Source organism: Phasianus colchicus, chromosome 1 (genome assembly GCF_987193195.1).
Source record: "Phasianus colchicus chromosome 1, bPhaCol1.hap1.1, whole genome shotgun sequence".
In the NCBI taxonomy this organism is placed as follows: Eukaryota; Metazoa; Chordata; class Aves; order Galliformes; family Phasianidae; genus Phasianus; species Phasianus colchicus.
Genome location: NC_143436.1, coordinates 178,469,447 through 178,493,343, shown reverse-complemented (window position 1 = coordinate 178,493,343; position 23,897 = coordinate 178,469,447). Strand labels below are relative to the sequence as shown.

At 43.8% G+C, this 23,897-nt stretch overlaps 1 protein-coding gene across 5 annotated transcripts in view; it reads right to left on the bottom strand.

The window, feature by feature from the left end:
* SPATA13 (spermatogenesis associated 13) overlaps positions 1-23,897 on the bottom strand; it is a 147,990-nt gene that overhangs the window by 24,789 nt on the left and 99,304 nt on the right. For 3 of the 5 annotated variants that reach the window (XM_090133810.1, XM_090133813.1, XM_031615886.2), the window contains exons 2-4: positions 18,668-20,461; positions 6,208-6,570; positions 2,910-3,054 (exon numbers count right to left, since the gene is read on the bottom strand). In XM_090133810.1, the coding sequence (XP_089989936.1) occupies positions 2,910-3,054; positions 6,208-6,570; positions 18,668-20,461 (2,302 nt within the window). Of the gene's footprint in view, positions 1-2,909; positions 3,055-6,207; positions 6,571-18,667; positions 20,462-21,866; positions 21,967-23,897 lie in introns of those variants that run through there. The other 2 variants (XM_090133812.1, XM_090133814.1) reach the window with 2 other exon arrangements.

The window sequence follows — 23,897 nt, the reverse complement described above, 5'->3', positions numbered from 1 at the left end:
TTGTGATAATTAGGTAACTTCATTCATATTAATTTAAAATTGTAATGCTATAAGCAGAGGAGTAGCAATAAGAGTCACAAGGAAAGTTTTCCTTACGTCTTGGCTGTTTCTGTCTCATACAGCATGAAGATTTACTGTCTTGTAACTGCTGATTTTCTAAAAATTTAAATCTCCAATTCTATCTCCCACTGTTATAAAAGTAGCCATGCAATATATTAGGCTTTAACAAGTCACTAAAATAAGATACCGCTGGTTTTCAAGGCTTGGGTCTAGAATTTCTGCCCTAATAAAGGGCTTTTGTGTTATCAAATTTCACTGTACATGAGCAAACAAAAACTCTCACATGTTCAAAGACAAGGAAATGCCTTGTGAATTTAGAGAAAAAGGAAAGAGATCAGAACGTGTGACACTAGTCACTTCATTATTTTCTACTGGAGCTACTTAGAATATCTGTGCAACAGCCCTTTAATTACAAAGCCACCTGCTTTCCCACTTGCCTTCAGGGCTTTCATTAAAGAAGTTTTTCCTTTTCAATTTCTATGTTTATTATAACAAGTCATAAAAGTCCCATCTAGTATAATCAATATTGCTTCACTCTCTTGAATACTGGCAGAAATCTTGCTTTGAGCACTCATCATCCTGATGCTTATATTAAGGAGAACAGCTATTCTAAAGCTAAATACCTGGAAATATACTACACTCAGGCAGTTGTCTAGGGAAACTAATGTCATTTCATGTGATTAACAAATACAAAATGGAAAGGATAATTCAAAATAAAATAAAAAGACAATTTATTCTCTCTGATACTTAATTTCTTTTTTTCTAAACAAAAACTGTGAATTTGTGGACAGTCTTTAGAAACACAGACCAAGATACCATGTGGTTGCAACAAGGACTGCAAAAGGAAATGCAGTTCAGCTCTATGCCCAGTCTGAATCATTAAGCTGAGATACCCACAGCAATGACACACCCCACACATGGGTTTTAAAGTAGTTCCCAATGTTTTCCTATAATAAAAATGGAAACACTAATATTGTATATATAACATCTCTCTTTGCCATACGAAGCAAGTTTAAACTCTTTTTCTTGGAGAGCACCTTCTGCAGAAAACTAATATTTACAAAGGAAAATGCAGTTTAAAATATTCTTCTATAAATTGATTTGTAGCTGACAGATTTTTGAGCAGAATTTGGATATTACTCAACAAAAATTTAGAATCATATAAACCAAGTACTGACTATTAAAGATAAGTGTAATTTTACCAAAGAAACATTGAAAAATGCTTTTAGTTAGATTTCCTGCTTAGAATCACAGAATCATAGAACCACCAAGATTGGAAAAGACCTCCAAGATCATCTAGTTCAACCGTCCACCTATCACCAATGTTTCCCTACTACACCATGCCCCTCAGTAAATCTAAATGTTTCTTGAACACCTCCAGGGATGACTTGACCACCTCCCTGGGCAACCCATTCCATTACCTGACCGCTCTTTCAAGGAAGAAATTTTAACTATAATCCAACCTGAACCTCCCCTGGTGCAACTCGAGGCCATTCCTTCTCGTCTTATCGCTAGTTATGCTGGAGAAGAGGCTGACCCACACCTTGCCACAACCTCCTTTCAAATAGGTGCAGAGAGTGATAAGGTCTCCCCTAAGCCTTTCTTTTTCAGACTAAAAAATCCCAATTCCCTCAGTTACTCCTCATAGATTTGTGCTCCAGACCCCTCACAGTTTCGTTGCCCTACTCTGGACGCACTCCAGGTCCTCAGTGTCTTCCTTGCAGCAAGGGGCCCAAAACTGAATGCAGTACTTGAGGTGCGGCCTCACCAGTGCTGAGTACAGAGGGACAATCAGCTCCTATTCCTGCTGGCTGTACTATTGCTGATACAAGGCAGGATACCATTGGCCTTCTTGGCCACCCAGGCAGGCTCATGTTCAGCCAAGCACAGACCAACGCCCCCAGGTCCATTTCCTCTACGCAGTCTTCCAGCTACTCTGCCCCAAGTCTGTAGCACTGCCTGGGTTTGTTGTGGCTAAAGTGCAGGACCTGGCACTTGGTCTTGCTGAACTTGTTGTAGTCACAGCAGGCCCTATTCAGACATCTTTACTGATTCTGTGCGCAAGGAGGCAGAGTGAAGGCTCCCAGCAGGACTTTGTGCCAGTAAAGGTTCTGAAGTGAACATTTTGTTTATTTCCAAATCTCATCAATAAAACACAACTGTTCAGATTATGCTCACTGTGAAAGAACACAATTGGTACTAACCCAAACTCTTCTCATCTGCCAAGAAATGTTTCACTAAATATGATTTTATATAACCTACAGATAACATTGTGTCCTAATAGGAAAGAATTACAGAAAAAAACATGCAGCATGTATCAGAGGCTGATAAAGAGTACTGCTTCCAAAAAGGCAATCTTTTTGGAATCTACTCATTATTGACCAGAAATCTAGCTGGGCTTCTTGCACCCCTGAGGTAAGCAAATGCAGCTGCAAACAGTTCTCAGAAACAAGCTATTCAATTATTTAATGTTTTTCTACCTAGGAAGTGAAGTTGAATGCATAACAAAGAAAATTTTAAATAGATATGGTGTGGTTTGCATGTGAACTCAAGCATGTTATAACTTATTTCCTTCATACTTCAGTTTTAGCTGTGGGCAAATATGTGAACACAAAGTGGAAAATACAGAAGCACATGTGGCACAAAAGAGTAAACCAGAGCAAAGAGGAGGTGTGAAGAACAAGGTTGCTCAGGACAAGCTACTGACGAGAAAGTTATAAAACAAAGCAAGCTAACTGTGCACAGCTTTGTCACTGAGTTTGTTTGCACCATTTCCTATTTCACACTGAGCTATGTGCTGGCCAAACTGGGGCAAGAAGATGAGACCCAGAGCTGAAAGAACTTCTCACCATTAGATGTTCTCATCTGCCGCCGTCGCCCAACGCGGTCCAGGCCAATGGGAGTGCTCTGTGAAAAGGTGAGGGGCCGGAACCTGGCAGAGACAGCTTTGTAGGGGGGCACCTGGTGTGCGGGGACGGGCGGCCGCGTGGTGGGCTGTGGGGAAAACGTGAAAGATCAGTATTAGTAACCAACTTAGTCATCAGTCTGCTGAGTACAACATGGTGTGAAGGACGGTTCCTGCTGGTAGTCCAGCAAATTTCAAGGGCAGCAAACACACCCACTCCACACAACTTCAGGTTTCTTAAACACTATTCACCATCATCACATTCTGTAATGTTATAGTTCTCTGTTACATTAAAACTCCATAGTTTTCTCTTACAATCAGGCACACAATGCAACTTTCATCTTGTAATACTCCATACCTAAATGCTCTGGAATCTAACTGATTTCAGTCTAACTTTGTAAATATCCCTCTGAATACTCTAAGAATGACCAACATTGCTACAGCTGGAAGTTGCATACATTTCCTAGGCTGCTTTTTTCTTCATATAAGTAAAATAGATTTCTTTTGTAAGACTAAGATGATGGTCTAAGCAATCCCCTGGCTCTGAAGATCCCAGGAGTCACATTAAAAAGAGATAATATTTAGCTTACTTTTAAGTTTATGTAGAAGACATTTTCTTTATTCAAATAATTCACTTGCTTCACTATGATTAGAGAATCCACCTATTTGCAAATTGAGTCTAACTTTATATCATCCCTGAACAACTTTCACATCCACGAGGTTGAATGACCTGGCATAAGCTCTCCACATTGAACAGCAAAATCTCATCATGCAAACTTCAAAGAAAGACATATTTAATCTTCTCTTATCTTTTAGTGGTTATTGTTCATAGGCCCTCTCATTAAATAATCTGAAACATCAGGGCTTTTTTTATGGTCTATCTGTTGATGCTCCCTTAGGAAATCAACAATTCGGTATTGTTTGAAAACTGTACCTCACACTTAAGCTGTCAGACCAAGCCAAAACGAAGGAATTAACATTACGTTCCTAAAATATTCCTTTGAGTTTTCAAAGCTTTTAAGAAGAATATCAGCAAGGTAAAGATCAGCCTTTGAAAGACCCATGTAAAATCCATCTACACATGTATGCCTGATTCATTAGCCCTTTTTTTTAACATTTCAGCTACAAATGTACTAAGGACTGTCCAAAAGCCCAGTGTGCATTTAGTACAATTTAACTGCGACCTCGTCTTCAACTTCATTTCCTCAGTATCCCAGCAATGTCTCAGGATCCTATCGCTAAACAATAATAAAGAGTAAATCAGATCTGTTGCTTCAAATAGCTAACAGAAGTAATGTCAGTCACTATAGACAAGTAATCGGCCAATTAGACAATAAAGTTATTTATTTGCAGGTAATATTTTTTATCTAAGGCATTCATCCAGATTCCTTCCCTCCCTAGCGCTGTCACTCTGTGGCAGACCTGTGAAAGCCATCATTTGGCTTAAAAAGGTGCCCTTCTTGGGAATGCTCCATACTTTTGGTTTTGGCCACAGTTCTGTGGTCCCAGCAGTGCACTCACTGAAGCCCAGCCCTTGCAGCAGCATCCGAGCAAAGAAAGAGTCAACTCAAATAGCTGCCCTGATGGATAGTCCTTCACTAATAAACTGAGCAAGGTGTGAGCAATGTTTGAAGAAATACCATTTGCTTTCAGCAGTAAATGAAGGGGTTGGAATGTTAAATGAGTTCCATAATAAGCAAGAATTATTTGGGTTGTTTTAAAGACAGTATGTTGCAATACTCGATATCCCTTGAAATCTTTGTATCTGTGGGTAAAATGGCTGGACCAGGCTCTGGGCAATCTGATGTAGCTGTGGATGTCCCTGTTCACTGCAGGGGAGTTGGACTACGTGACCTTTCAGGGTCCCTTCCTAGTCTAAGGATTCTGTGGCCAAAAATTTATAAAAAGAGCTTTCCTCTTTTAATTATTGGTAAAATTAATTTAAAAAACATCCCAGTTGCATAGCCTTTGACTGAGGAGAACCTCCATTGGCTTCAGCCAGTTTTGCTGGTACAAACTTCAGGATCCATCGTTTCGTCAGGAAAACAGAAAGAAAAAACATGCAATATGACAATTCATATTAAAAACTGCTTTTCACAGAAGACTGAAAATCCAGTACTAACATTATTTCAGCAGTTAGTTTCAATCAGGGGTCTAGCATAACCATAAATAATACTGCATTGGTCTTTCCAGAAAAAGTAGTATGAAAAAGGTTAAGAGGATTCCAGATAATATTACTAACCACTGGAATCACATTTTTTAATTTCTTTTATTACTTACTAATAACAAATTTGTGCTTTATTAACTTGACAGCTCCTTCAGGAAGGAGTCCTACAGCTTTCCTAGAATGTGTAGGACACTCTACCATTGCAGCATTACCAAAGCCTTGGAGACTGAAGCTCTTTAAACACCTACAAAACAGGGCAACAGGTGAACAGAACAGCAAGTTCCTTTATGCATCATACCTTTTCAAGACTACCTCCAGAAAAAAAAGGAGCTATTTTTGTATTTCAGATGTTTTTCTATTTCTCAGTCTCTAACCTAAGCCAGTGTAAAAGGCAAGCACGTATACAGGTATCCGTCAAGCACTAACTGAATTACTTGCTATTTCCTTATAGGCTTCCTATATTCCATCAGGTCAATTCAGAAGTACACAGACAGGCATTTTTTTCATACTGTCAGTGTTCTTAACTCTTTATTTCAATAACTTCTTAAACCATTAGTAATTTTCTTAAGTGACTTTCTTATTAATTTTAAGTACTCTTAGTATACCAATCCTAAGATTTTGAACACCACAACAATCACTGCAGGTTTGAACAGATCTGCTTTTGGAGATTTTGAAACGACTGACAAACAATATGTTATTATCATATGTTTGTACTCCTTTGTTCCTCACAGTCTACACCCTGTGAGGTAACTAAATACAGAGCTGTATTACACACAAATGAGTTCTTACACACCAATATGGGAAGTAACAATCACTCCAAGAATGAAACAAGGTTAATTTACAATACAAAAAAGATATCCCAAAGACAGTATCAGTTTTATTCCATGCTGTTTTGTTTTTTAACAACAAGATAAAGTAATTAGTGACAAGGAAAGCAGAAATTTAAGTATATGCTGTCAGCTTGACAAAAGGGAAGGAAGAAAAGGAAGCATCCATTCTATTTTCTAGGCTGAAGATAAAGACAAGGAAGTGAAAGGGTCTTATGCAGTTTGCAGAGAGCACATCTCTATCTTACTTGTGTCAGCAGACCTTCAATTTCTTCTGCCGGACCGCTTCCATAGAAACTGACCCCACCTATTACAGAGATGGGTCTTCTTTTTCGCCCTCTGGAGTAGCCTACTGTATTGCTTTGGATCACAGACCCAACAGAAGCCAGTCCTGGCTGATTTTCTCCATCCGTGCAGTCTGTCTTCTGTGACTCCACAGCAACTGCATCTTCAGGTATAGAGATACTTCTGATTGACATTTGGCCATAGTCTGAGAGTGGTCTGGGCCGAGACCTTTTTCCAGAGCCCCATCTCCTGGGCGTGACCCTTTGCGTGTCTGTCTTTTCTTCATCCTGGGATGGGGACTTCTTCCAATGGTCATCAGAAACAACCTTTTTAAATGTGAACAAGTCAAATAAGCTACAGAATTTTCTGATACTTAAATCAATTGCGAGTTTTTCACACGGCAGATCAACTTAACATTGCTAAAAAGAAATTGTTACCATAAATACAATAAATACAGCTGACAATTCAGGAAGACAGTAACTTTGCAAGAGAAAGATATCACAAGCTGTTTGTGCTGTGTAAAGTTAACACTACATTGGCAGCACCTCTTAGGCAAGTCACATCACTGATACCATTAGTAACTCACCTGTGGCCTTTGCAGTGTCTAAAGGCACTTATGACATTATCATGAACACTGCATTCACTTAGTCCTGTCTTATGGCACTTGTAGAACTTCATATACGTAAGAAATGATAAATATAGCATTTATTAAAAACATAAATAAATAAACACACACATTTTCCTCTGCTTTACCTCTACCCAGTGATGGAAACAAGCTGTGAATCTCAGTGTGAAGGTTTGCTACTGCCAGGTTACTGTATGTGAAACCAACATGGGCAGTCACATTCCTCCTACCACCCTTCCCACACTCTTTCTAGTGCCAGATCTACAGATTGTGGCTGTGTGCAAATTGGTTTAGTGAGATGATTCATTTTGGAAGGGAGAAATTACTTATCTCTCATGTCAGATAGAGCAGAAAGAGTGATACAACACTATAATACAAATATAGGAAAATTAATCTTTCCAGAAAGAAAGCTAAGAAAATATAAATGTCATTTGTATTTAGCAGCCCATTTGGCCCATTGAGGCCAATGCTCATAAGTGTCACATTTGTACTAGCACTGCAAGTTTGCTTTAAAACAGCCTTGACTGAAATACTTATCAGTGGCAACATTTTGAAGGACTTTAGTCCACATGGAGTAAAGCTGCTATGAACTTCTCTATCTGAACTTCTGAAGTTTTTGATAAGAAAATATTGCACATTAAAATTTGTATTCACTTTTGCCTTAAATTTCCAAACTCTCAGTGTTTCCTTGGCCTTTCCTGGCTCATCTATACAGAAAGGAAAAAAAATAGAGAGGGGGAGACAGGTGTTTTGGGGTTGGATTTTCATGACTGCCAGCTGGAGCAAGTGATAAACTCCAATTCACTGTGAGCAGGTGAACCCTGCTGTAATTTTTTATGAATTATGAACTAATTTTGACCTTTTTGTAATAAAAATCAGCCAACTTCCTTATCAAGAATCTTTACACTGCCCAAGTGCATTTCTGACAACGTTCAAAGCTAAAAAATACTCCAAAAAGAGAGGCTACATTTTGATTGTCCGTGGCTACCATTTGTTTCTGTTTTAGATGAGATGAAGGCATTTCAGGTACTGCATATTCAAAGCAACCATTAGCCTAGAACCACTGATTTACAAGGAAGCCTATATAAAATAGCTCATCTTCTGTTACCTTCTACTCTATATGCCATTTTCAGCCAGCACAGCCCTTGCTAGCACCTGACAGAATAGGCAAATTTTGACAGCTTAAGAGGAATTTCACTGTATGAAACCACTTTAACTAGTAGGCAGCATTATTAAATAGCAGTTTAATATGATTACTGCAATTGAGATATGAAAAATGATCCATGTCCTTTGTTCTACATTAAATTCCTCCATTTATGACAGGAAATTTCCTCTGAATAGAACACTTTCATAAATTCTGCATTCTATGCCATCACAGCTATCACTCAAGAACACTTGAGCTTCCCTGCAGCTTTCAGCCCATGACTGGCTGAGCTGAAGCCATTCACAGGGAAGTGAGCACCCAGCTGCCACACCGACAGCTTCAGCACAGCAGGTGAGGCTGGCCCTAAGCCCCCTCGAAGGTCATGGCAGCAAAAGCACAGGTTAAAGAAGGTTCTTACCTCTGAATCAGACACAGGTAGAGGCTCTCCACATATACAGTAACTGAGACAGGAGTTCAGAGTCATTTTATATTTCTCTTTTTCAAAGTCTTGTCTCTAGGAACCATGAGTGCAAATAAACTCCCTGCATAACCAGTCAGGCAAAGTTCATCTCATGACCTGCACTTTTAGACTGAGGGAAGGACACGTCACATGTCATCTCCTAATCTGCTTTTTACACACTTATCTTGACCAATAACATTTGCAAAGAGAGGACTGTTCTCCTGTAGCACTCCACCTACAGTAGTTGATTCAAATGACAGCGAGACTGATCTGCTGTGCAATAAACAATCCTGAAGTACATGTATTTTTAGGCTTACACCCATAACATGCACTGAAGAATAGTAATAACAGAATTGTAATCCTCTCCTAGCAAAAAATCAGAGGAAACCAGACTGATAACCTGATAACCACTGCTGTAAGTGACCTACTTAGGCAGGAGGGGCCTGATCAAGAGACGCTGACTGCCAGGAATAAAATACCCAGCATGAAATTCAGAGACTCCAATACTTTGGGCACTTAAGCAAGTTCCAGCTATCACCAGCTTCATACTGGTACAGCACCACTGACCTCAAATGATCTTCTCGTGATTAATCCCTTACAAGTGAAATAGGGTTTATATTGACATTTACAGACACGGGTATAGATATGCATGGCACTTAATGTAGGGAGAAGATCGAAGTGTCACACACTGACTCCAGAATTCTAAGTGCTGGTCAGAAATTTCAAGGAATTTCAAGATTCCCAAGAACTGAAGGTCTAATGAAAGCTGAGTCCATGCTGGTCTTTCTGAAATTCATGCCTGCCAGGCAGGCTACAGAACAGGGTAACCAGTGTTAGCAAGCAAGATCATTCAGCTTGTCTTTTAGACTGCGCCCTCAGTTAAGATTCATAAGTCTGCAAACACAAACAGATCTAATGACTTATACTGGTGCAGATTAATAAATTTTATCCAGACATTCCTATAACAGTGTATAAGTTGTATTTCAACAATGTATTTCTACAGATACAACACTTACAGAAACTTACAGAAAACAAACACTTACTTCAATCCAGACTACATGTTTTTATTGGCTACTGTTCCCATGTAATGTGTCTGTCTTAACTGATAGGGTGGGATTCAGCTCCAGATAACCCACACCTAAACGTCTGTAATGTCTGTATGTTAGCTAGACATTAAAGCTCTCACTGTAATCTGTAGAAACCTGGGGCAAAATTCTGTTGCCTAAACACAGTCACCCAATGCCATTTCAAATATAGAATCATAAAATCACCAACGCTGGAGAAAACCTCCAAGATCATCCAGTCCAACCATCTACCTACCACCAATATTTTGTCACTTAGCATCCTAAGGAACCTGCCATATCTCCATACCCCATGCATCACACAAGTGCAGTGCAGGCCCTACAGGAGGCCTGGGCTATCCTGAAGTAGCCCCTGGAGCCAGGGCAGGGGAACTGCCCAGGGCATCTGCAAAAGCACTGGGTGTTTATGCTCAGGCAGTCAAGTTGAGCTCCCACACAACAGTATCTGTGGGACCTACAATCAGCACAGCATACAAACAACTCAGCCATGCAGCACCAGGAGCAGGAACCAGTGGCCAAAATACTGTGAGGAACCCAGGTAGAAGAGACGCCTGCATCACAGAGCCCACAGCCAGCTGGGATGTACTTCTCCTCTACCTGGCCCAGACTGATTTCCCAGTGCAGTCTGGCAGCTTCAGGGGCTCAGCTCTGCTCTCACCTCAATCTGGCAGTACAACACTGCTGCACTCAGGGGAGCTTTGTTGCCATTGGCATTCTCTGTTACTCATTAACACCAGTGTACGCAAGATCAGCTCAGATGTTCAACCACTGAAATCTTAACTTAGCCACTGCAGCCAGATAAGAGCCAGATTTTGCAATTACTACTTAGACTAGAGTGTACATTTTATAAACTTGGCATCAAAAACTGCCTCCAGAGGGAGTGTTACACAAGGCGAGGGTAACTCTCCAGAGCAGCACAAGATGTCCCTGTTCGCTGCAGGGAGCTGGGCTAGATGACCTCTAACGATCCCTTCCAACTCAAACAATTCTGTGACTATTCAATGACTCTATGACCTGTTCTGTGCACTGTGGATGGCCTTGCTTATGAGGATGCAAGTTCTATCACTGAAATTGCAAAAATTTGCCACTACCTGAAATTGCACGGAGGGACTTCTGCTGGCACAGTGATACCGATCATAAATAACATCCCATACTCAACAGACGTGCTTGGCTGCATGAAAAAAAAACCTACAACTATAAATGCAACACAACACACACCTGCCACTGGTGCACTTGTTATGCTGGCAATGCTCAAACAATCACAGGTGAGCTTTTGTCGATCTGGTTTTGTCACTAAGCTTCCCAGTAAAAATCACATTATAAACATGGTACACAGCTGAGTCTCCTTGCCTGCTCATATGCATTCCCAAGCCCTACAATCACTAATAGGGATTTTTTATTTGTATTTTTATGTTCTAAATTTACAATAGAGTTAAGGCTTCATAATTTATAGATATATAAAAGTATAAGGGGACACTTAAGTCTCTAGAAAGATTTTTCCCATCTCCTTTCTCCATTACCCTTCCCTCTGCCTGGAGAGAAAATCAAAATTTAAGAACGTCTGAGAAGTTTTAACATCCTTTATTATGCCGTATTTTCAGTGAAAGCTGAAATGTGATGGATAATTGGTCATGTTCTGTGAATCGTGAGGAAAAAGAGATTCTGGAGTATTTATAGGGAAAAACTGTGGTATTTGTCCTATTTCGTGTAGGTATCTCTGCTTGCATCACAAGTGCATGTTATTGTGTTCATTTTGAAGTTGCACATAAAACTGTATCAATTTGTTATACTAGCAATGACAGCTATTCATCAGTATTATAATCAGTGTCTATTAAATAGCTGATACTTCTGCACAATCCAAGAACTGCCACTACACAGGAGCTGCCAAATCCCTGAAACTTAGCAGCAGTATTAAAAATGATTTTCAATTCATACGAGCTAGCAAAAATGTAAAGGGCCAAGTGCTCATGACCTAGGTGTCATAAATAAATTTATCACCATCATTTAACTAAGTAAAAGTCCAGGCAGTGTGTCTCCACCCAGGAACATGATAAAAGGTAACCTTTGCACTTTTTCTTGTTGCAAAACAGCAGCAGGGGAACACTTAGTTGTAGTTCATTTATCATCACTACTAACTGAGGTTAGAAGGTTGTTTATGGACATGATCAATAATTTTATTACCAAACTGCTGTCACAAACACAGAGATTAGGAGACTCCGGATACAACAGAGCCTCCTAGAGAAAACGTATTTATTGTTTTCTTTCCAAATTTTATTAAAAGGTCCTAAAGTGTAATCAGAGCTCAGTTACTTTCCACTTATGCACCAGGACTGACGATTTCCAGTGCTGCCATCACAGCAGTGGTTATCACGGAAATGACTGTTTTTACTGTATAAAAAAAGCACTTATTCAGTCAGTGTGTGCATCTTCTATCAAAAACCAACCTGAATTATTAAACCTGTTCAATTCACTTATAGAAAGAAACTTTTCATCTGCTCCTTTCTCATTAAATGCCAGTTGCACTATAACCTTTGTCTTTCCATTCCAGTGGCTCATACACATCTCTTTCTAATTAGCTTTGGAGAAAGCCCTAAATAAATGCATTGATTATCTGTCCCTGGAATATACATTGCTATTTGATCAGTGGTCTGCAGGATGGGAATACAGCTGCAAAAATACTATATAAAACCACTTGCTTTGACACCTACACTAACAAGCAAAGCAGAAGAAATCAAAGTAATGCAGCATTCAAATTTTAGCTTAAATTGCAGCTGTTTGGGAATCAAAGCCATTCAAGCAGGATAGTTTGTCTTTTTTTTTTTTTTTTTTTTTCCAAAATTGGGTGGATCCACAGTTTGAAATTTTGCAAAGCGCTGCTTTAAAGGGGTTCCTCTAAAGTGCTACTGCTGCACTATGCATATGTGAGTTCCTAGGATGCATGCACAAAAGATTTGCATTGCAAGACAGTAAAATCACATTACTTTCATTCCTAACGTGCTAAGAATCAAGCCCTGTTAACAACACAAGCTTCTGCAGTAAGCACTCGTTTTGGGAGCTTTCAAAGTTAGAAAAAATGTGTATAATTCTACTTGAGGGATTTGCTGGCATGAAAGCATTTATGGAATTTTAACTAATAAATTTACCAATAAATCACATTAGAAGTTCTATACAGATACAATCCCAAATCAAAGACGGCCATATGTTTCAAAGGCATATTTAATACAGATTTGCTTCTTTTCACCTGCCTTGAAAGCATGCTTATCACCATCAACAAGCCTAATGCTTTCCCAACATGCTTTACAAAGGTTACTGAGTTCACCTCTGTAATATTCACATTTCACAGATAAGAAGCAGACACAAAGCAGTTTGGTAATTCAAGTGACACAGGAAGAGCACAGCTGAGCTGGAAATGACCAGCAGATCTCCTGACTCCAGTCTATTCTTCTGCCTCAAGGATTTCCTTCATCTGCCATGTAATGCATTTCCAAAGCCAAATGCAGCCAGCACATTTCTGACTGGCAAAGGGGAGGTGCAGGAACATGTATTTGCTTTGCAGAAAGAATCTGATCAGACCTATGAAATGCAAGTATGTTAAAAACAGAAATGGTTTCCACTAGTTTTCTGGTGTCTTGATATTTGGGGATTGCTGGATGATGTCCTAATGCTGTTTCTTTCTTAATTCGGTATCTAAATTATAAGCTAGTGTGCAGTATACAGCAAAGTAGCACTGATATCTTTTGAGACTTTCAAGATGCACAAGCACTAATAGTCCCTAAATAATCCCTATAAAACTTCTAAATCAAGACTTGGAACACTCCAGAGCATGTAGGAGGACTAAAAATAGCCATCTTCCTTCTACATGGTGAAACCTCTGTAATATCCGCTGGCAAACCTCAAAAACCAGATGTTAACTATAGCTTGAAAGTGGAACTTTCTGCAAACAAAGTGGAACATAAAAAGTTGTCAGACTCCTAAGTATTTTTCTAGGAGGAGGTTCCCTGGTTCTCTTTCTCCCCACCCTTCCAGTGCACAGTCTCATTGCCAGAGCCCAAACCCAAACCCAAGCAGCCAGCAGGTCCCAAAAACAGTCTCAGCCTGCAGCCTGCAGTGGGTGGAGCTGCCTTGGGCAGTTCGATGTCTGCAAACTATTAGTTGCTAGAGAACAGTGTGAGGGTGAGGCCATTGTGGTTGAGCTCAGGGCTGGAGGAGCTGAGCCTGTTGTGCTCCACCTCTTCCCCATGTTTGAGGCGCTCAGCTGCACCCCCAGCAGCCCTTGGGTGCCAGAAAGGGCAAACACAGGTGGCTCAGAGGAAACCTATGGCTGCCTCCATTCCGTTCAGACATCACAGTCTCACAGAACCACATAATGGCTGCGGTTGGAAAGGACCTCTGGATCCATCAGGCCCACTCCAGGCTCCAGCAAGGACCCCTAGAGCAGAGTGCCCAGAGCCACATCCACGCAGCTTTGGAAGATCTCCAAGGAGGAGATCCTACAGCCTCTGGGCAACCTGTGCCATTGCAGGGGAGGGGCAGCTGGGGGTGAGGGAAAGGGTCTGCACCAGAGGGCGGTGGGCATGGAACAGCCTGCACAGGGCTGTGGGCACGGCCCCGAGTGTCAGGGAGCTTTTGGACAATGCTCTCAGACATTGAGATTGGATTTGGGGTTATCTTGTATGGAGCCAGGAATTGGACTCTATAGTCCTTACGCACGTCCCTTTCAACTCAGGATATTCTGTGATTCTATGATACATGAGTTACATGGCCCGAAGCAGCACTCCACAGCCTGGGGTGTAAGTCCTGACCTGTGTGAGCAGCACCTGGCAGTACCCAAAATTTCAGGGCACTGGAGCCAAGTACCAGACACTCTGTAAAGGCAGGAGTGCAGCAGCTTCCTCCAGGGCAACACAGTGAAGTGCATTTCCATATCCCCCTTTAGAATATATATTTGCAGGGATAACAATCTCATGTCACTCTACCAGTGTTTAGGAATGGCCAATTTTATTCAGAACTGCAGAGTTACTCTTAACCAGATCCAGAAATCAGATTACTGTCCACCACTGCCCTGCTCTTCCTACCAGAAGATACAGCAGCAAAAGATTAAGGGCTGCACTGAAAGGCAGAGTTTGCTGCAATGAGTTGGAAGAGTTTTTGCTATGACAGAAAGAAAGATATCTGTGTGCTTTGAGAATTCTGTGCTGTATTATTTCAATGAGCAGCTCTGCAGTTTGGGGTTTTTGCAAGGCACGCTTCTGGTTTCTGGCTAAGCTCTGTGTGAGCACACTTGGAAACTGTTCTTTGAGCACCTCGTTAAAGGTGAAAACATTGTGTGGCAATGTATGAGGCAGCCCAGAGCTCAGAGCACCACTCAGTCTGACAGAAATCTTTGTTTGCCATCAGAGATGCTGTTGAGAGCCTCTCCAAGTGCTCTCTGCTGTCTCTGGCCAGAGCAGCACTGGGAGTGACACCAGAGTGCTTAGGACTTCACTGGGAGAAATCAACCCAGCTGAAGTTCTCACACTTATTTACTTAATCCTTCACAGTTTAGCACATTTTCGGTCATACCAATTAAGGTGATTAAGCCACACTCTAACTGCCATGGATGACCTAGAGATGAATAACAACACAAAGAGCTCAGGAAGCTGAGAGCTGCTGACCTGGTACTGCAAAAGGATGAACACTGAGAACAGAGCTGAATCTTCATGTTCCCACTCTAACAGTTCTTCCAAGAGCTTTACCCCAGATTAAGCCATCTGTGCAAAATATTCTGAGCCCAGAGATGAGTATGGAAAAGATGGGAGAGGCGACTCCATCCTAGTCCTGTGCTACAGCAGGTTACAGCCATATACAAACAGCTGAGCTCAGGGGGACTGCATGGTGTGGATGAGGTAGGACCACTGAATGTTGCATGGCATGGACATAAGTGAGTCAACAGATTGATTCTAAAGCAGTTAAAATATAATCTGCAAACAAAATATCACCCAGCTGAGTACAGCAGAATTATCTCTTCACTTACAAGCTATCATTCACTTACAGTCACATAGATAAGGTGTTGCATTTAAGCAATAGAAAGTCTAGTGTAACAGGAAGCCAGATGCCAACAAGGCAACTTTAAACAGCAGGTGCTCCAAGAGCTTGCGAAACACGAGGTAATATGTCAAATAATTCACTGCTGGGTTTTTGTAACAAGAACAGAAGAGTGTGCTGTTTTTGCAGCTCATGGCTGACATACACCAGTTCAAAGAAAAGGTATGTACACTGACATGGGACTTTTCTTCAGGAAAATACAAACTATGTAAAACAATCCAAATCTGAAATTGTACTTAAGCATCTCCTGATGCTATTCAAAAGCAGCATACTGGGGTATGGGAGACACTGTCAAAAGCAGAGACTAGGAGAGCAAGGACTGTCACAGATGAGCTTACGTGATTCACACCTGTAGTTTAACACATGCTGAGACACAGACCCACGCTGCATTTAGTCAGCTCTTCCCTGGGAAGCACCACCTGCAGAAACCAGCAACTGAGAAGGCCTAACAGCTCACCTTCTCCAGTCTTCAGGTGAAAAGAAAAGACAGCAGCAACAAGATATCAAGCCTGAATTGCGGTGGGAAAAAAACCACTACCCTAATTCAAATGATTCAGTAGATGTCCTTGTGAGAATACCATGAAATCAGCTTCACGGCGTTAGGGAAATGCTGGGTAGCTTCCACATCTGGGCATGCATGGAGATGTGAGCCTGGTTGCTTAGCACTTTGTAGAGAAATATACCTCCGAGTCACAGAGATTTTAATGGCTTTTACATGCTGGCTTTTACATAAAATCTACATAAAAAAAGAAGATGCGTGAAACAGGGAAACTATGTAGATTTGCCCATGAACTAAAGGTTCAGTCTTTAAAATTTTGGATTGGCATTGCTCAGCATTACATCTCAAACAATTGCAGAGAACAAATCAAGCACCTGACTGTCAAGAAAACAATGCTCTGGGTGTGTACAGCCCTGTAATACAGAGGTGTGAGGTAGAATTAAAAATGAAATGTAGTTGAAAGTTCAAACCTCAATGACCTCACTGTGTGAATATGTGGCACTCGCCACAGTGCCTGTGGGCTGAATAAGCTCCAATTAAAAAAAACTGGCATCTCTGGTACCAAACTACCTTCATGCATAATAGTGAGGAGGAATAAATGTACACTGAAACCCTGCAAAAAAAAATGGCAAGAAGAAACCACACTGCTCTTCCTGCTTCATGCTCATACTGAGTGCCATGGCTGTAGCGTTGTGCATGGGATGAGGAGCAGGCCTGGAAGAAGAGAGGGCAACACTTACACCCCTTGCAAAGTATGACAGCAGTAACACTGTCCCGCACACCTCATGCTTCCAATCTGTACCTGCACCCACACCCAAAAAATACAGCTTTTTTGAATCAGAACGGAAATCTGGGTGCAGCTGCACCATTTGGGCCATACAGCTGCACACAGACTGCTCTGTGCAGTGCCTGCAACATGGGGAAGGGCATTGGTCCCCTGGCTGCAGCCCTGATGAGCACAGGACCTATCCCTGTTGTCACTGTCATTTCCTTCATTTCCTGAAGGGCTCCATCCTACACCGTCTGTGCATTCTCCACACAAACAGCTGCTACCAGTGCACACAGCATACTCTAGACAACTTAAGAGAGCATTAAATTGCACTCACAAATAACTTAAAATATATTATAACATAAAGTTTAAATTGCATGCTAGATAATAACAGAATGTGGTGTTAAAACTAAAACTGTAGTAACTTTTACCCATCCAATGCAGACATTCATTTAAGAACTTCTGAAAGGCATACTGGTTTCTGCGGAGTCAAGGAAAGGAACAAGCTGAATTTCACTTGTGTCATGAGCCTAGATCACCACTAGATGGTAGATGAGTAGCATTAATCCTCTCATTTTGTTCCTGAGAAACACCATTGGCACATGGATGCGTGACAGCTTCTCACACCCTTGGCAGTGTGGAAGTGTCTCCCTGAACACACCCCTATGTGAGGGTATTGAAAGATGAATGGATGGGTGGATGAGTGGAAGGATAGAGGGATGGAAGGATGGATGGATGTTGCAGCCCTGGGACTTTGGATGAGGAACGATCCCAGGATCCCAGTGTTTGTACATCCTATCTTACCATAGTTGTAAGCATTACAGTAAGCAAACTTGCTCTTCTCCAGCAGACTGGCAGTATCAGTAAGTTCTGTAACCATCCACAGTTAGTTTGTAAAAACCCTACCAGGCTTTTAAAAGATGGCTTCACAGACATGAAAGACTAGCATAAAAGGCTGAAATGTGTGCATACCCAAGGTATATGACACATTTAGTCAAACCAAGGTGGCTTAAAAGCACCGGCAGTTTAATTTTGTAAATGGTTTTCACACAGACCCTCCACAGGGCTTTTAGGTCTGCATTTACTTCAGCACAGCTACTGATCTACTGGGGGTATGAAATATCAGTTAGATATAGTGGGGTGCTGGTGGCATCTCTAATGCTTCAGTGGCAACACATTCTGCTGCTCAAAGCTGGCAGGCAAATATCCGAATAGCTTACACTCAGCATAGCCACCAACACACAAGGAAAACATTGACAACATCTGAATGTTTAAACTTCTGTATCATACATTTCAAGACATACTGCTCTACAAATATCATCCTGTTCCTGCAAGGCTGCTACAGGAGAAGTGTTTCACACTGAATCAACACTATTTCCAAATGTACAGGCTTCTTAAGGAACTTTTGGCTTGGAAGAAACATAGCCAGACCCTGCCTGGGCTGGTACAATCTGACAAGCCCACATGACAAGCTGGTGTAACTGCAGGGCGTAATAAGCTGCCCTTGAAAATGTACATGAACAGCTTGGCTGCCAAAACTTTCTTGGATGCTAATACACAAAGGGAAAATAATTTGATGTTAGCTTCCAAAGAGAATATATTAAAGAAAATAATTGCTGTCAGCATATTTTAGCAATAACGAGCTGCAATAGCCATTAGTATTCTGGTTATTTTGCATTGTTTGCATTGTTTTGCATTAATAAAGAGAAAACCTGATGGATAAATATCTAACTTCTAAAGGATTTTGCGTTCTTTCTTACCTCCTCCTTTTTTTCTTCTGCACCAGGGGCTAAATTGAGGCTCAGCTGAGAGTGACTGCTGATGCCACTGTCCTCGTTTCCATCGTCGTAGTACACAGTTTGCACGGCGTCCTGGAAGCAGACGGGATTCCTGCCCAGCTTTGGCCCAACCTCGCCTCTCTCCTCACTCTCTGTGGAGCTCAACGACAGTGTGCTATGATGGTTTGAGCACTGGAAATCCATATTACACATCACTTTCTCCGTGCTGGGGCTTTGAGGTTTTGGAGCAGTCGGCCTGACAGGGATGTGAGGATGTTCAGCATCACATATAAACTGCTGGGGAGCTTTTGGTTCATCCGAGTCCGTATCAAACACTTCGTTGGGAAATGGCCCGATGTCACTCAGAGTAGGAGACAAGCTATCAGATTCTGCAATACCTGAAGATGTCCTGAGGTTTTTGTCTTCAGTATGAGCTACATTCATTTCAGCCTCTTTATCCTGAGCAGCCACAGGGCTTTGTAGACAAGGTGTTCCCGGTGAAGAAGAATCTAGACTAGATACTGAGGAGGTGCACCTCTTTCTGTCATGATCTGTGCTACTGGAAACCCTGCGGGAATAGTCATCATGCAGTCTGCTGTTTGACCTTGTTCTCTGGGACTGCTCACTAGGGGAAGGAGCCGTGCTTTTAGGGCCATCCTTCTTCCATGCAACCTCTGTAACATTACTGACAAGCTTCAGAACTCGGTCAAAATCCTTTGCCCTGATGGGGCTCTTCCATCGCTTGGATCTCCTCTCAGAGTTCCCATTTGTTTTATCTGAGTCAGCAGAAGTAACGCTTACAGTCCTTGCTGGCATTTGTTTTTCATTTGCAGCCTTGAGGTCAGTAAGGTTTGAGGTGGACTTCCGTTTGAATGAGCTTTTTTTCAGAAAGTTCAGATTATCCGAACTTTTGCTTCTCCGATAGATGATCCTGTTGTTTTCAGAGTCCTTCACCAAAATCTCACAGATCTTTGGCTCTGGGAGGACAGGAGATGTTGGCCTGGTGCCATTGTGGTGGCTCTCAGCCTTATCTGTGTCGAGCAGGTTGATGCGGCCGGCACCATAAGCGCGTCGGATGCTGCGTGAGCGGTGCGTGTTCCTCAGGAAGGACTCATCGCTTTCCTCAGCATCAGAACAGTCGGATGCCAAACCATCCACTGCACTCTGGAAATCCTGCAAAGGCCCCGAATAGGAATATCTGTTAGTCTGAACTCTCACCACTGCCCCATTTGAGTTGTGTTTGCCTACACCGTTCTCATTTAGGATATCGGGGCACTCCCTTGCTTGAATCCCTTGCAGAACAGATGATTTCAGCTTCTTGAAAGACCCCATTTTCCTGATGGAAGATAAAGCATTCCACGTAGAAGAGTTGCCCATCAAAATGAGAGAGCGAGGCCTGTCAGAGCTGGAATTTGCTCGTTTCCGAGGAGTGGAGAAGAAGCGCATGATTTTGGAAGGGCTGAGTTTCTCATCTTGTGTTTCCTCTTCACAACCATCACTGGTGCTGTACCCCCCATTATGACTGACAGAGGTCATCAGGTTCGGAGGCTCCTTATTATCCATCATGATACAAGCAATGGCATTGCTGTTCCCACAGCCATTCTGAAATGTGGTCATGCCCTCGATGCTGTAGGCATGGAGCTGAAGGCTGGGGCAGCTCACAGCCACGCCGCCATCCCCATAAGCTGCCCTCGCTGCCCGGCCCACATCTGCTGCACTTGAGCTCCTCTTGCTCCCACGTTCACCAGCTGAGCTGAGCTCCTCTGGCTGCACCGCCTGTGCCAAGAACACAAAGGTGACCATTAGGGAAATTTCGGTACAAAGTCCCCTGCTAAAAGAAGTTTGGACCTCACTGTAAGAAATAATGACACGAGTGAGCTCAAGGAGTTCCTTCCAGCCGCACAAAGGTGTGCTGCAGCAGGAAGAGGACATTAATAACACCCTCAAAGTATAATTGCATTTGCTGGCAATTTAAGAGACCAGAATAATTTAAGTATGTGCTTGTTTTTCTAAAGCTTAATGAGCTAATAAGTTCAGTAGTATTTCCACACCTAACTTAGAACACTACGTGTAATCCTCACACATATTTAGAGACAAAAAAACTGTTCGGCAACACAGCTGGGAAGTTTCATTGAAAGAATTGAGCGTGGCCACGGATCACAATCTCGCACTCAAACAGCGAAAGGCCAGACCCACGTCTTCCCAACGCTTGCTGCCGTGGGAAGGCTGCACGATGCCCAACTGCCTTTGTTCCCTTGCAGGTAATTCCGGAGTGATACGGGGGGGGGGGCACAGCTTTGGCCTCAGGCAGTGCCAGCAGCTGCAACGGTGCGACCAATACGGTGCCACGGAGCCACCGGGATGCGCTGCACAGGGCGGGGTGTCCGGGAGCCGAGCACCCACATGGTTTCCAGGGGGACTCGTGGGGGCAAATGGGCGGGGGTTTGCGGGGCACCACGGGCTGCGGGGATTCGTCCCAAGACCACGACGAGGAGCGGCGGTGCTGGAGGCAGGGCTGCCCCCTCCTCCTCTTTGTCTGCACCCGGGCCAGGCGGCCTAGGGGCTCGGAGAGGGGGAGAGGTGGCTCCGGGCAGCCAGGAGGGGCGGGGGCTGAGCCCCCCCGGGCCGCGGTCCCTTCCCCCTCCGCGGGGCACAGCGGGGCTGCGCATCTCCATAAGAATGGGGACGGCAGCCGCGGGGCAGCGCTCGGAGCGCGGCGGCGCTGGGGCCGGCAGCTCCCTCCCGAGTGCAACTTTAAAAGGAGTTTTCCGAACCTCCGGGGATAAAAGGGTTTTCTCGTGTTTCAGAGAGACGCCGGAGATCCTCCGCATCGCCGCTTTTAATCCCCTCCATTCACACGGTCGCAGCGTGAGCCCGCCGTGCGCGGAGGGGCTCCGCTCGCTCCCGCACCGAGGAGCGGACAAAGCTCCGGGCCCCGGCCCGCACGGCTCGAGGAAAAACAATAATATAAAACAAAACAAAACAAAAAAGTAAAAAAGAATAAAACTAAGCACGAGAACGCTCCCGGCAGAGAACTTCCCGAAGAAAGCCGCTTTCTGCACCTGAACGGACGGGCGGTAGGGGGAGGGAGGAGAACAAATGCAATACGAAGGAATCGGAAGAAAAGGAACCGCTCAGCGCGCAGCGCGCACCCACCCCGCGCCCAGCCCCGCACCCTTACCTGGGGGCAGCCGCGCGGCCCCGCTGCCCGCACCCGGCCCCGCCGCTGCCCGCTCCCGCATCGCTATGGCAGCGGCCGCCGCGGCGGGAGGAGGGCGGGGACGGGGGGCGGGGCGGCCCGGCCCCAGGGACACCCCCGGCAGCGAGGACACCCCGCTCCCCCGGCCCCTCCTGCGGTGCTGTCGGAGAGTTTGACCGAGCACGCGAGGGTTCGCTTCCTTACGTGGCCCTGGTACGTCCCACATGTTTGAAATAAAGCCTCCGGATGCCTGGCGGCCTTTTACGCCCTGCTGAAGTGTACTCAGTGGCTATCTGCGTGAGCCTAACCTTGCAATCCGTAACAGATAAGCACATTATTATTTGATATTTAGATTGCCTGGGCCCCCAATGTGTTTACAGTGCCAATCACTGGGGAAGGTGTCAGTGTGTTCTCCTAAATGTATGTGCTCAAAGACATAAGTGCTGCATGAGGACTGCTACGAATCATTGAATCACAAAGGTTGAAAAAGACCTCTAAGATCGTCTAGTTCAGCCATTATATACCACCAATATTGCCCACTGAGCCATGTCCCTAAGTACCATATCTCCACATTGCTTGAAAAGCTCCAGAGATCACAGAATCACAGAATGGCCAGGATTGGAAGGGACCTCAAGGATCATGAATCTCCAATCCCCCTGCCAAGGGGGCCACCAACCTCCTCATTTAATGCTAGACCAGGCTGCCCAGGGCCCCATCCAACCTGGCCTTGAACACTTCCAGGGACGGGGCATCCACAACCTCTCTGGGCAGCCTGTTCCAGCACCTCACCACTCTCTCTGTAAAGAACTTCCCCCTGATGTCCAACCTAAATCTCCCCTCCCTCAGCTTAAAACCATTTCCCCGTGTCCTGCAGTTATCTACCCTTTCAAAGAGTTGATTCCCCTCCCCTCTGTAGGCTCCCTTTAGGTATTGAAATGCTGCAATGAGGTCACCCCGCAGCCTTCTTTTCTCCAGGCTGAACAAGCCCAGCTCCCTCAGCCTGTCCTCATAGGGGAGGTGCTCCAGTCCCCTGATCATCTTCGTGGCCCTAAATGAGAGATGGTGACTCCACCACCTCTCTGGGCAGCCTATTCCAGTGTTCAACCACACTTTTGGAGAAGTTCTTCCTAATATCCAACCTGGTGTAACTTAAGACCATTATGTTTTGTCCTAATGCTGTTATGTGGGAGAAGAGCTGACCTCCCACCTCAGCACAATCTCCTTTCAGGCAGTGTAGAGCACAATCAGGTCTTCCCTGAGCCCCCTCTTCTCCAAGAGGAGTTTGTTCAGAGCCACACTCAGCTCCCAGGCTGCCCCGCTGTCAGACACATTTTTACTGCTTTTCTTCAGACATAGCAGTGTGAACTCACCCTCACTCTGAACAGTGTTCATATACTATAGAAAAAAAAAGTGTGAGACTGTCTTACAGCCCCATGTCATAATGCCTGGCAAAGGCACATAAACATCGGTACTTCCTTCTCAAATTGCTTATGGTCTAAGCATTCCTACACGCGGACTGGTTTTGTCAATATAACTAAGACAGTTTGAATGTGACTCAGGTCAAAGGCACAATGACAAAGGGGCAGCACAGTTCACAGCAGGACAGACTCCCTGACAAAGTAATGAAGGCCATCAGCCCGTCCTCCAGAACTGTGACTGTGATTCTGCACACTGTAATTACGTCTCTGGAGAGCAGCAATGACGTTCTCTTCAAGGCAAAGGTGTACTTAGGGGATAAGGCAAACAAATGGGCTTAAGGGATGTAGGTCAAGTGAGGCAGCAAATAACTCTGGCAATGACCACAGGATTCTGGGCAGTCAGCAGAGGGCACAGCCTGGTACCTGCCTAGCCTGGCTTCGTGTACACCTCTTGGAGAAGTGAAGCTCTAGGAATGACTCAAACAAGTGGGTGAAGTGTTGGATTGGGTGCTTTACAGCGCTGGGCACAGGCAAATGGAGAGTAAGACTGGAAATGTCTGTAGTCACCGTGGCTGGTGTAGTCCTACACTTGAGG